Source organism: Cydia strobilella, chromosome 1, assembly GCF_947568885.1.
Source record: "Cydia strobilella chromosome 1, ilCydStro3.1, whole genome shotgun sequence".
Classification (NCBI taxonomy): Eukaryota; Metazoa; Arthropoda; class Insecta; order Lepidoptera; family Tortricidae; genus Cydia; species Cydia strobilella.
This window is the reverse complement of record NC_086041.1, coordinates 6191495-6204495: the sequence shown is the minus strand read 5'-3', so window position 1 is coordinate 6204495 and position 13001 is coordinate 6191495. Positions and strand designations below refer to the sequence as shown.

General features: G+C 33.6%; 1 protein-coding gene across 1 annotated transcript in view; it reads right to left on the bottom strand.

Moving 5' to 3' along the window:
• Positions 1-12532, bottom strand: part of LOC134755677 (uncharacterized) — a 64740-nt gene extending 52208 nt beyond the window's left edge. The window contains exon 1 of the mRNA XM_063692221.1: positions 12277-12532. Within this exon, the coding sequence (XP_063548291.1) occupies positions 12277-12332 (56 nt within the window). The 5' untranslated portion in view covers positions 12333-12532. The remainder of the gene's footprint in view (positions 1-12276) is intronic.
• Between the last annotated feature and the right edge of the window lie 469 nt (positions 12533-13001).

Genomic DNA, 13001 nt, shown 5'->3' with positions numbered 1-13001 from the left:
TAACTATAGGGAAACTTTTTTATAAATCTGAAATCGTAATATTAGGAAAAAATCTGCTGATTTATCCAATAAAGCATTCATTAAGACCTTCCACTTCCTTCATTTGTACCTAAATGCGTATAATCCGAGTTTGCTCCATCCCAGGTGTAAATAAATTTTGGGAGGCTTGGGTGGGATACATTTTACCTTGGATTGGCAAAACCACTCGATGTAGAAGGAACCCACCATCAATTACAAAGTCCCTACCAGCAAGGTTGTTGTGGATGGTAAAAAATAGGGATTTTAACACGATTATATCAAAAAAAAAAGGAATTCAAAGTGGCGGCCATTTTTTTACAATCTTTGACTGCGAATTCATATTAAGATACCTTTCGTATCCTCAGATGCCAGTTTGTATTATGATTAGAGCAAATTTTTTGTCGGACGTACCGTTTTCGAACTACAAATAAAAAAACTGAAATAGAGAAATATGCACACTTGGGATGGAGCAAACTTGGATTGAACGCATTTAGGACCAAATGAAGGTATTAAAACCAATTCTAACTTGCTGGGAATAAATTTTTGAAAAAAAATCTAGGCCTATCATATCAAAACCGCCCCAAAAAGTCGCTAACATTATAAAATGACATGCTTTTAAATTACATGAAACTTGGCATAAACATTTACTGAACATAATTTTCGTTGCTAAAATTTGTTATACAAAGAAAATTGTATTTAAAACTTCTATAATTTCTTTGTATTTTAATTTCTAGCAACGAAAACTAGGACCTAGACATTGATATACTAAATGTTTATTTATTTATTTATTTATTTAATCTTTATTGCACAAAAGAAATACTTATCGTACAAAAGGTGGACTCATGTTCAATGTTCATGTTAAATTTGTTGTTATTTGAGAATGTAGTTTTAAAATAAGAGTGTAACTTCGATTATATGGCGGTGACTAGGTTTGTGACTCTTAAGAGGAAAGGGGACGATCTATTTATTTTTTATTTTATTTTTTTGGTTTACAAATTACATTAATGACTTACAGTTTATATCTGGACTATAACTCTAAACATGTGTGCACAAAAGGAAAGAAAAATTCAGTTAAAATATAACGCTAGAGGAAGGAGATGTCCAAGAAAATTATATAAACAGTAGTAAGATCTTAAGTCTACATATACGTGATTAAGTTATCTACTACTTAAACTAGGTCTAAAACTAAGCAAGACAAAATATTTAAAACTAGCTATAAGAACTAAACTATTCTCTATTTCTATTCTCCATACAAACATAGTCCTCATTTTCCTCCTTGGATATTGACATTATGGAAAGATTTAGGCCAGGATTACACTTGTAAGTTTTACTTACGTAAGTAGGGACACAGCTATACTACAGAATGAGATATGAATATCGTTATCTCATTCTAGCAAATAGCTTTGTCCCTACTTACGTAAGTAGAACTTACAAGTGTAATACTGGCCTAATTTAATCTTAGCTATGCCCGACCGTTTGATTTTAGTCGATTTTTACTTTATTATAAGTAAGCTTTTAAAAATTTGTATGAAACCTGCTTTTCACTCTTAACGCTTATAATAATTAAAAAATCGATAAAAATCAAACTGTCCGGCATAGCTATGATTACAATACCTCAAATTGGGTGAAAATAAGAGAGGAAAATGGGATATCGTTTATATGGAAAACCGGTTTCGAGGCGGTCGTCCTCTTTCGTCTTAAGATTTCATTTACAGTATACCAACAGGCCAAAAATTGGCCTGCTAGTATGGTAGAACTATTCGAGTTTTAGTTATGAACTGTTTCCAATATTATACTGATCCGTGTCAAAAGTGACGGTTTTGGTTGAAGAAATGTCACTTTTGGCACTGGCAGATCAGTATCATATTGAAAATAGATCTAATAACTAAAACTCGAATTGGCCCGTAAGAATAAAACCGCGCGGCCTTTATTATATTTCATGTCGAATACTCGTACTATTTAAATTAATTAATAAATACCGTAACAACCAACAATTTTCGACAACAACAATTTAAATGACAGATAATTATAAAATTATTACGGTAGGTACAACACTAACTACTCGATTGCTTTTTGTTTACGTAGGTATTAATAAACCTGTACATTAGTTACTAATTTGGTACTCTATTTATAAAATAAACTACTTACCGAAACAATAATTTATATTCATACTTTTTTAGGTACTATTCCTTCAGAATATTTACGCAATACTAATTATACGGAGGTGTTTAATACCTATATATGCATTTTTTATTTATTTATTTATTTTAATCAGGTAAATACACATAATATACAACTTAATTACAAAAGTACCGTTAATCCAGTAAGGTTTGTCTCGGTACACCATCCGACCATTAAATGAGTAAATGATTATTTTTCTTATCTGGTCTCTTATGGCCACATTATCGCCAATTTATATTCTACCTCAAAACTAGCAGTAATATGTCAGTGACACCTGAGTGCGTGGCAAAGTGTGATATGAAGCCATACACACCCTACCTCGCCCTTTTACTGGAATTTAACCTCACGTCTGAACATAAATATGTAGAGCTTATAGCTTAAATGTTACTTATTTGTTGCCTTAATAAAAAATGCTAAAATAAAAAACTTAAGAAGAAATTGATACGCAAGTATGCTTAAAAACGAAAACTTTTTAAACGGTTCTAAATGAAAACAGCTGGCACAATCAGTATAAAAATGAAACTCATATGGTAGGTAGGTATGGTAGGTTTAAACATTGTTCAACAAATAAACTAATGAAGTCACTGGAAATCTCTAAAAATTTGTTGACAAAAGTTCTTAAGTTCTTTGGATGATTAAAAACACCTGAATTCGTAATGACTATTTAAACAAAAATGTCCGTTATCAAACTTGCTGTCCATAACTACAGATAAACTTTGGAGAGAATTGTGATATCAAATCGTGTTTAAGTCCAACTCGGAACTGACAGCGCTGCGATTCAGAGCCGGTACGAGTATCAAATATCGGTACCAATAGCTTGGGCGTAATTTGAAATATCGAAATAATTATATTGTGCTGTAATAGTTTATACCTCACTTTGAAGGGCCATTTGACTATTTAATGAGTGACATAGAATTGTAAATCGATATTAACCTCTTGCATGTGTCTGATATGGATCCTGACCGAATATAACATGTTATCTTTTTAAGTATATTTTTTTCTGCTCTATTACAGCACAACCGAGGTTTAAGCGCATGATATTTGATCACCCATGTGAAACACACATATGATAAATGAATATATTCTGTGATATTGTTTCCCTGAATGATATTTAATTTAACGTAAATTGACTGTTAAATCTTTCATTTCTGGAAATAATTAATCTGAGTTAGGTATCTTGATAAAAGTGAATGCTATTTAATGTAAACGAAACATCTATTCGGCGGCAAATAAATATTTAGGAGCTGTAAAATAAATACATATTTCTAGTTTTAAGACTGTTCGCGCCCCTTTTCATTCCTTGTCATTCACATTCATCCATCTCGCTCACTCTTTCTTTCATAAATATATTCGACCTCATTTTCATATCACCCGCCTTTTTGCCGACCTTAAACGCTATAAAGAAAAGCAGAAGAATTTGAATATATCTGTCATTGCAAAAATTGTCAATCAAAATAAAAACGCATATTTCTTAGTGAAGATTTAAGTAATTTTAATAGAACGATAAACGTGAGTGTGAAGGTGAGAACTGTGAGAAGAATTCGGAAGTAAACACGAACCACTAAATTACAATAATATAACTCGGCGGCCGCCGCAACCGGACAGAATTTTAGTGAGCAGGTAATTCACAGCCATAGCCCCTCCTTATCTTCGGGCTGCGCTCCCGCTGGTCCTTCGAAATCGCGTACACAATGACCTAACCTTCGCATTGTTTCTATATCATAAAATGTTTGATAGAAAATTAAGGCATATTTAAACGTGTCTTACAAAATAATCTCATATTATTTTAAAGTGTAAGGCAAGGTCGTTATTATATCAAAGGCGCTTTTCTCCTAAAAAAAGTTTAATATAATGCCAAACACAACACCCAAGTTTAACAATGAAAGTCAGATTTTTAAAGTGATTCCCATAATATTTTCATAATCAAATCCGAACACTCGGGAATAGGGTCGTTATTAATTCAAGTCGAATAATGCAACTTTCCTTCGGGTTACTTTTAAGTGCAAAGTTGAGAACGTGTTTAGAATGTTACCCGGTAATTTAATAGTTTCACTTGTAACTTTATATGACTGCTCTTTAGAGGAAAGGGTGTTAAATGTTGATATCGAGAGAGGACTACCATTTCCATGGAGAAGCGGTCGTTTCTCCATAGAAATGGTAGTCCTCTCTCGATATTAACATTATAAAACATACCTGCTTTTGCACAATTTGCAAACCAACCAACCGGGGGGATATATAGGTATAGCTATAGCTGCCCCTTATTATTTTTTTGGATATTTTTATTAAGTACATTTTAAGAGCGATAGGAGCTTTTTTAAAATTTGTATGTATTTTGTTTTTCGCTTCGATAATTTCTATAATAATCAAAACATCTATAAAAGTCTAACAATGGGGTATAGCTATGGTTAATAAACAAATTCTTTAAGAATATTTTACATAATAGCAATATCCAGGGAGAAAATGGGGACTACCTTTGTATGGAGAAACGGTCGTTCACTATCGTCTTAACTAATATATGTAGAATAAAAAGGCTTTTGTAAATTGTTCATGGCTTTAGGTACCTTTCTACGTTTTATTTAGGTCTCGTTTGGTTTTATTTTACGTATACGTTCAGAGAATAGTGTATCATTTAATTTTTTTCGAAAAACCATCAACTTTTGCGTTCATTCTTCTCAGAATCAAGAAGACTATCTATTTAAAAAATAAAAAAAAAGCGTGTGAAAAGATTTCCAATTTTGTGACGTATTTTTACATGCATTTTGTATGAACCGTCACAAACCTATTTAATTGACACGTTTTAATTTTACCTTTCTTTAGGAGCGTTATCTGTTATTTCTTATTTCTTATGGGTTTTATTTATTATTATATTTAGGATACTTATTGTACAATACATTGTTGCTTGTCGGAATATATAGCAATCAAGGCAGTATATCACAATGTGTCCTAATCAGACTTTATTGGATATAGAGCTTATAAATTATTGAATTAATTTACCTTGCAAACTTAATCAACTTGAATGCAATAAATCAAATTAGGTTGCATTCAATACCTTCCAACTATTAGGGAACACATCAAATTATTTACGGTAATATTTTTTTCTTTAGTGTCATGTTATATATTTTCAGTTTATAATTCAATACCTTGTTTATTTTATACTTCATCCCCCATAGCCTTGACACTTATTTACTAAAAGGTTGAGGAAACTTCGTGTATTTCAGGTTATAAAGCTTCAGTAGTAGAGTTTAGGCTGGGTAAGACATTACAAACCTTTATAGAAATGATCTGACAGCTGTTAACAGTGACATTTCTGACCAAAACGTTTTAATCGTTCTCCCGGTCCACAATGAATTCAGACGATCAATCAAAAGCCGCAACGTAATGAAAATCGCATCCAAGTATTCTCAGTATCTAAATGGGGCTTCAAATTACACATAATATTTAGTTGATCAGTTTTAAACTTTGTCTTCTAGCACAAGTTGGATAAAAATGCGCTGGCACTTTTCCATCTAATTTCGTTCGTACGGCCCAGGTGCGCTCTCATTGTAAGTTTACAATGGTCCCGTAAGTTTACGGTTTTGTAACAAACAGGTTTGCTGGTTGCATCTAAGCGAGATAAATAAATGTTCCCATGCAGCCAAAGTAGGACAGCATTCAACTTCATCTCATTTTTATTTTGTTTTTTTTTTTTTTTGTAATTAGGTACAGTCATAACATTATTGTTATCATATATTATTTGTTTCTTTAACTATTTTAGTATCAATATGTTTCACTACCATTAACACGTTTCTCATTCGATGCTTTTATTTATTTTATGCAGGTACAGGCACCGCATTTATCTATGCTAAAGCTATCAAATTTATGAGCTTGAAATTTAAGTACCGATGAGGTTCGCCCATTTTCTAACTGTGTAACATTGTTACTTAACATCGGCGATCACGAAGTAAACTGCATATAACAAAGTTCATTTGGCTTGTTGGAGGTTCAGACCGGAATTATTCTGGGCTACCGGCTATTACATATTATCTAAAGTTTTTTTTTTAATAAACATCCTTTATTATTATTATTTGTATGTCTTTTCCATATCTCGGGACCATGAAAGTGCCCTCTGGAATAGGTGTCCGTGGTGTCGACACTCACTGTCTCAGGTTAGGGTTTTTACAATATACATATAAAATTAAAAAAATAAAACCACTTACAAAACAATATAAAAAATAATATATAAACACATTATAAAAAATCTAACCTAGGGTGCTGCCAGCAGCAGGGCAAGGCCCAAGCTGCCGGTGGTGAGGGCCGCAACGAGAGGAAATGGCGGACTATCCGCGCCGTGTTCACCGCCTTCTACATCTGACCCTTGATCCAACCACCTAGCGATAGTCTCTCAAGATGTTGGTCGAGACCGAGACTCTTCGCTATTAGACCGTTCGCTGAAATGACTATCGGGACATTGATCGTCGACTCAACATCCCACATGGCGGTTATCTCGTGAGCCAAGTTTAGGTACTTGCTGGACTTGTCCTTCTCGGCTTTCACGAGATTCTCATCATGAGGGATGCGAGCACGGCCCGGCGTTGCGATCGATCTGTCAGAACGATGTCAGGCTTATTGGCTACAATAGTCTTGTCAGAGATGATAGATCGATCCCATTATTATTATTTTCTTTATTTATTTTGGGTCTTAGGTTATAGGGTTTTACAATGTGAGTATAAAGTAAAATATAAAAACACTTACAAAACATTAAAAAATATATATAAATACATTATAAAAAACCTATGGTGCCGCCGCCGCCGCCATTATTATTATTATTAAGTTATTTTCTTTTGAAGTAATTACATAAATTTTTATTTAATGTATCAGACCAGAAGTTTTGCAATGTAATTAAAATTACAATTAAATTTTTCGAAGTTTAAGTGATGTTTATTTCTCCTTCCGTCTATTTTACTAAATTATGTATTATTATTAAACCAGAACCAAAAATTATTTTATGAATAAATAAGTAGGTATAAATGTACTTATAAATAAAAGAACTCGACATATTTATATTATACAAAGCGAAAACCATCATGACAAGTCATTTGGTTAAAAAGCCATCCTTACAGTTTTTTATTCATTTGGGAGCCACGATTCTATAGACGTACATAATATAAATAGTAAACTCATAACGTCCCTCTTTTTATGTCTAGGTTAAATCATCATAATCATCGGTTTAAAAATAAATAAGTATGTTCATTAAACTTACAACTTCAAACCACGAAGTTTTTAATATTAGGTACAGGCACTTCCAACTAAACTTAAATAAGCAGTCTTAATTATTATTCCAGGCAGCCTTTTAAAGTTTAAAATTGCCGGTTACTTTGTAACTATTCTTTTAATTGTTCCTTGTTGCCGGTCTGGCGTCGATGTGGCGTCAGATCTTTGAGGTCAATTTTACAATGATTTATTATAGTTACATAAAATTATTTCAGATATTGGTTTTGTAGGACTAGCTAGCCAACGCTTTTCAATCACATAAATTGTTAAATAATATTACGGGGCTAAAATTAGAAGTTCTATCTTGGCCTACTTATTCATACCTAGTAAATTAGTTTATAACTAGTAGGTAGTAGTAAAATAGCTTTAAAAAGAAACGAAAAACTATGGTAATTATATCATTATGAAGTAATTCATTCAGCGTTCTGACACTGAAACTGCACATATATAAATAAAAAAAGATCATAAAATTGCAACAAATACCAAATCTGGTACTTTATTATCGGCAATTTAACACGTAACATTCCACAGTTTTTTTTTTTACTGCAACAAAACATAAAAATCATTTTTTTTATAGCACTAAATACAAAAATAAATTTATATTTATCAATATTCCCTTATACACTCATAGCCACATTTTATCGATGTACTTAGTGAGGGAAGTAAGTGCAGTGAGTACCTATCATAGGCACTCACTACACCACTTTTGGCCTACATAGCTTATCTGGTATCCAAAAAGGAAGAAGTGCAGTTCGCGGTCCATTTCTACCTATCTGTAGTCCGGTCGGTGCAATTAATATGTTAATACTATGGATATAAAAAGGAAATGGCATCAAACGACGTCATCCTCGTTTTCATTATTATTCATGTTGTAAATAGACGTTTTTAACAAATCTACATAATTTTATTCTTAAAGAAGCTTTGCAAAAAAAATGTCTAGCTATTTAAAACTTCAGACTGAAGGTTTTTTTTACCATCATGCTTCTCTTTTTATAAAACATTTTTAATTACCTTTTTTTGTATAATTGATAAACACAATTTTAATAACAAAACTTCCGTGAGACACAGACATAATAAATATATTAATAACGGGTCACTCACGTGTTTTAAGTCGAAAACGCTCGACATGTTTCACTCCGTACCGAGGAGCGTCATCGGTACGGAGTGAAACATGTCGAGCGTTTTCGACTTAAAACGCGTGAGTGACCCGTTATTAATATATATTTATTATTGATAAACACAGTTGAAGCTTTCTTTATACATACCTACTTATATGTAAAAAACGCCCCGAACCTCTAATATATATATACAGTAGGGTCTGCGAAATCGACTCGAGCCCTGAAACTACATATTGAGGAGCATAAATACCTGAATTATTTTCCTTTTCATAGGTACCTACCTACCCAAAATCAAGTGTTATCCGCATCAATATAATGAATACAGGGATACTTTTCAAAGCCCTTCAAAAGATGTTTTTCCATGTCAATAGGCCATCCATCATAGAAATTGTTTCGGTTCGAATTTTGCGATAAAGGAGCGAATTATGGCCATTTATAAATAAATTCAATAAAAGACATTAAGGACACTTTTATAAGTGCGGGAACGCAAACATGTACCTTCATAAATCTTCAAAGAAGTTACTTCTTCTATGTGTAAACTAAAACTAAAGAAAATAAGCTGTATGTGGTCGCTTAAAAATTGTATATTGACAAACGTGGTGGGTACAGTAAGCAAAATCAGATTAATATTGAAATTTTATCATTAATACAATGTTTTCAGTTGATACCCTGGAAAAATTATTGCCTAAATGAGAAATAATAAAAAAAAGTTTTACGAATAATGGACAATTTTGCATATAAATATTTTGCGTGATTGCATTTCTTCCATTAATAACAATAGGCCGGCTGTTTGGTACACAATCATTATTTTATCATTATTATTTTATAGTTTGGTAAACGGCAGGGTAGGCTTATCTGCCGAACCGTCTGATATTGGCATTGCCTCTGCAGCTGGTGTGTTGTAAACTTAAAACATAAAAGGCACAGGCGTCACAAAGCTGGTAGCCTCCAAACAAACAAATCCAGAGGCTCAACAAACCCATACAGGCGACTTATGCGGCAAGAAGTACCGTGCAGCGATAGGCTTGTAAAGCCATAAGCGAAAATGCATTGGCCATCTCAACCGCTCTTGTCACAGCGTTGCAACAATCATCCGTCAGGGATGCAGTGGCCATTGATGATGAGCTGGTGTGTCAGTAAGCAGCTAAAGTAAGACGTAGGTAGCTCCTTTAGATAACTGCTACAGTAACTAAAACGCATAACATAACTTTTCAGGTACTGACAGGAAGACAGTAAGACTGACGAGGCCCCGGAGTAAGGTCTTTTGATATACCTATATTGCTAGATTATTCACAAAGGAATATATACAAGACCATAACCTATAAATGTTTTCCGCAGTAATATGATTATGTGTGTATATAAATAAAACTTAATTATGAAAACCTCTGGTTAATGTAATCGTTTAGCCGACTGCCAAATTGGAGCCCACCCAAATAGTGTAATAAGGCAGACGAAGTTGGTTCCGGCGGGATTGAACGCGCGATCCTCGCCGGGCCGCTTGGCAATGATAGCAGTTTAGTGGAAGCCCCTTATTAGTGTATAAGTTAAGATAATCGGCTGAAGTTGCTAAGCAGACTTAGTACTCAAAAGTATCGGCACACGTTGTCCTTAGTGCTTGAATGATCTATGTGTGGTATCGTGTAGGTAGGTCATTTATTTTTAGCTCTTCTTTTACTTGGCATATTTATATATATTGTCTATATTATATAATTTATGGTATATTGTCAGCCAGCGCAAATCTTCCCCTCACAGGGTTTTACGTAATGATCCCAAAGCTAATAGTCCAATGCAAAACGAGGACTTGCTTTATTTTGTGTACCAACAATTGGACTCTTTATCTAAATGGCTAAAATTATCTTATAATATTTAAGTTACAAGACATCCTGTTTTTAATATTCGCTTTATATAAAGCGCACTTTATAATTATTATAGTACGATATAACGCATACCTAACATATAACAGGTAGGTATGCATTAAATCATATTACAATTTTAATCATTTTCATTTCAGTTAGTATTGAATATTTATATGGCTAGGTGTTGTATCATTTGTTCTGTGAGAGTTTCAGTTTTTATCATCAACTTAGCCCAGCCCAGCCCGCCTAGCTGAAAATGATATGATGGGGTGTGGGATGCGTGTGGGAATCGCACACCTACATCAAAATACTGTCACTTACAATACTGTCACTTGCAATAATATGTGAGTCACGAAGGACGCAAAAATATCTGATACGATCTTATTTGTAGCGCAATAAGAGCGCGTCACAGATTTTTGCGGCCTTCGTGACTAACATATTTTTGCAGGTGACAGTACTTACAGTGCGATTCCCACACACATCCCACATAATATCACATCATTTTCAGCTGGGCGGAATTTGATGATAAAAACTCACACAAACGTAAGTACTATGTTCTGTAATTGAAATAAGAGATTATTGTCATATGTAGCATTATTTTGTTTGTTAAATTATTATAATTTAAATGTTTGGATAGATGGTCCCATTGAAATAGTACAGAATAGAATAACTGATAGGTTACACATTACATGTCGCAACTTTTTGGGTTATGAGTTATGAGACTTGTATTTTTGATTTGTTGCATTTTAGAACGGATTTATTTTACCCTGATTTTTTTTTGTAAAAAGTTCCTATTCAAGGGCAGTCACATGCAAAATATAGCATAGCAATCAATTAATAACAATTATTGAAATATGTGTATTTTATATATGTTTAGCAAATCAAAAATTATTTTAATTATTAATTAAACAATAAGATTAAAATATTTATTTTATTAAGTAATTTTTTTATGCACACGAGTCTCACATATTACGTAACGCTATTTTAGAAGATTTTTGACCCCTCCTCCCCCGTGTAACGCGCCGTAGGTAACGTTTTCGTGAACCCCCCCCTCCCCCTACCTAAAAGTTACGTAACACCCGAGTGACCATTTTTACCTAAAAGTTATAATTATTTTCAGCAAAGTATAATCATAAAATTGAAGAAATGAGCGAGCGTGTATGAGGAATGTGTCAGTCAGGATCATAGCAAGTGGAAATCCGTGGTCTCTGCCTACCCCTCCAGAAAAAAGGCGTGATTATATATTATGTATGTATGTACGTATTTTATTTTATTGCAAAAAAACATTGTTACGTAACGCCTTATTCCAACCCCCCTGCTCATCGTAACATCGCAACGCAATTTAATGTATTTGTTTCTTGGAATAAAATAATTAATATTGTGTAGGTACCAACACTATGAGTATAATATGTGATAGCTCTAAAGACAAAAGGAGCTCAAATCATAACACCATGTCTCATTGAGTGGTAGGTGTATGTACCACCGTAGCGTTGAAACTACAAAGTTGATTTCGATAAACGAGTAGGCAATTGATTCGTCCTGTGGCCCGAAAGGAGGTTTTACATAAATAAAAACTGTCGCTGGGTTAATAAATAGTCGTTTTACTTGTTGTGTTTTCTATACTTAAGCTTAAATAAAGCAACATCAGAACAAATCACTAGAACTAAGCTATATATTTTCAATATTCGTAAAAAAGATAAAGATAATGAATGTTTGAATGAATTCGGTAACGAAAAAAGTTTTAATTAATGTACGAATACAACGTTTCAAGGAATAGCCGAATTTATATTAATTCAGAATTTTAGATTATTATTTTATTATGGCCGAAAAAATTGAACTAATTAGATATTCACCTATACCAGGAAACGCCTCCTCGCGGTCCCCGCGAAAATTTGAACAAAACTGTCATCCATATTAACCACTTGTAAAGTATCTTTCTATTATGATTTTGTCACCAGTCAAAAACTTCACTACACTCAACTTTATTCGAACACCTTCGCTAGTCTGTAGGGACCGACGCGTATTTCATATCTGAAAGTTTCTCGAAAAAAATCGCGTCTGCACTTCAGTCATCCGCTCAGCTCGAGGGCTGAAGCGCTACTGAAGTTGCCAAGTTGGGACGTGCCATCCTGTGTGAGTTTGTAACACACCTACTTAAAGCTGAAGATGTGTACATTGCCGGTTTTATTTGCAATAGGGAGCTTTAGGACGGAAATAATGAGGAATGGATTACGCATGATTATTTTTAAGGATTATTGAATTTGTTGATAATTAATATCTGTAGTGTGATATTTATTATAAACCAGACATAGGCACCATACATACAATTGAGTGTAATTTATTTCCTGTAAGTTTTTTTATTTTTATACCACGTCGGTGGCAATCAAGCATACGGCCCTGATGGTAAGCAGTTACCGTAGCCTATGGACGCCTGCAACACCGGAGATATTACACGCGCGTTGCCGACCCTTTAAAAACCTGTACACTCCTTTTTTGAGGAACCCCATACTGTAGCCCCTCGGGAAAACCTCGGCAGGGAGCTCATTCCACAGCCGAAGCGTACGTGGAAGGAAATGTG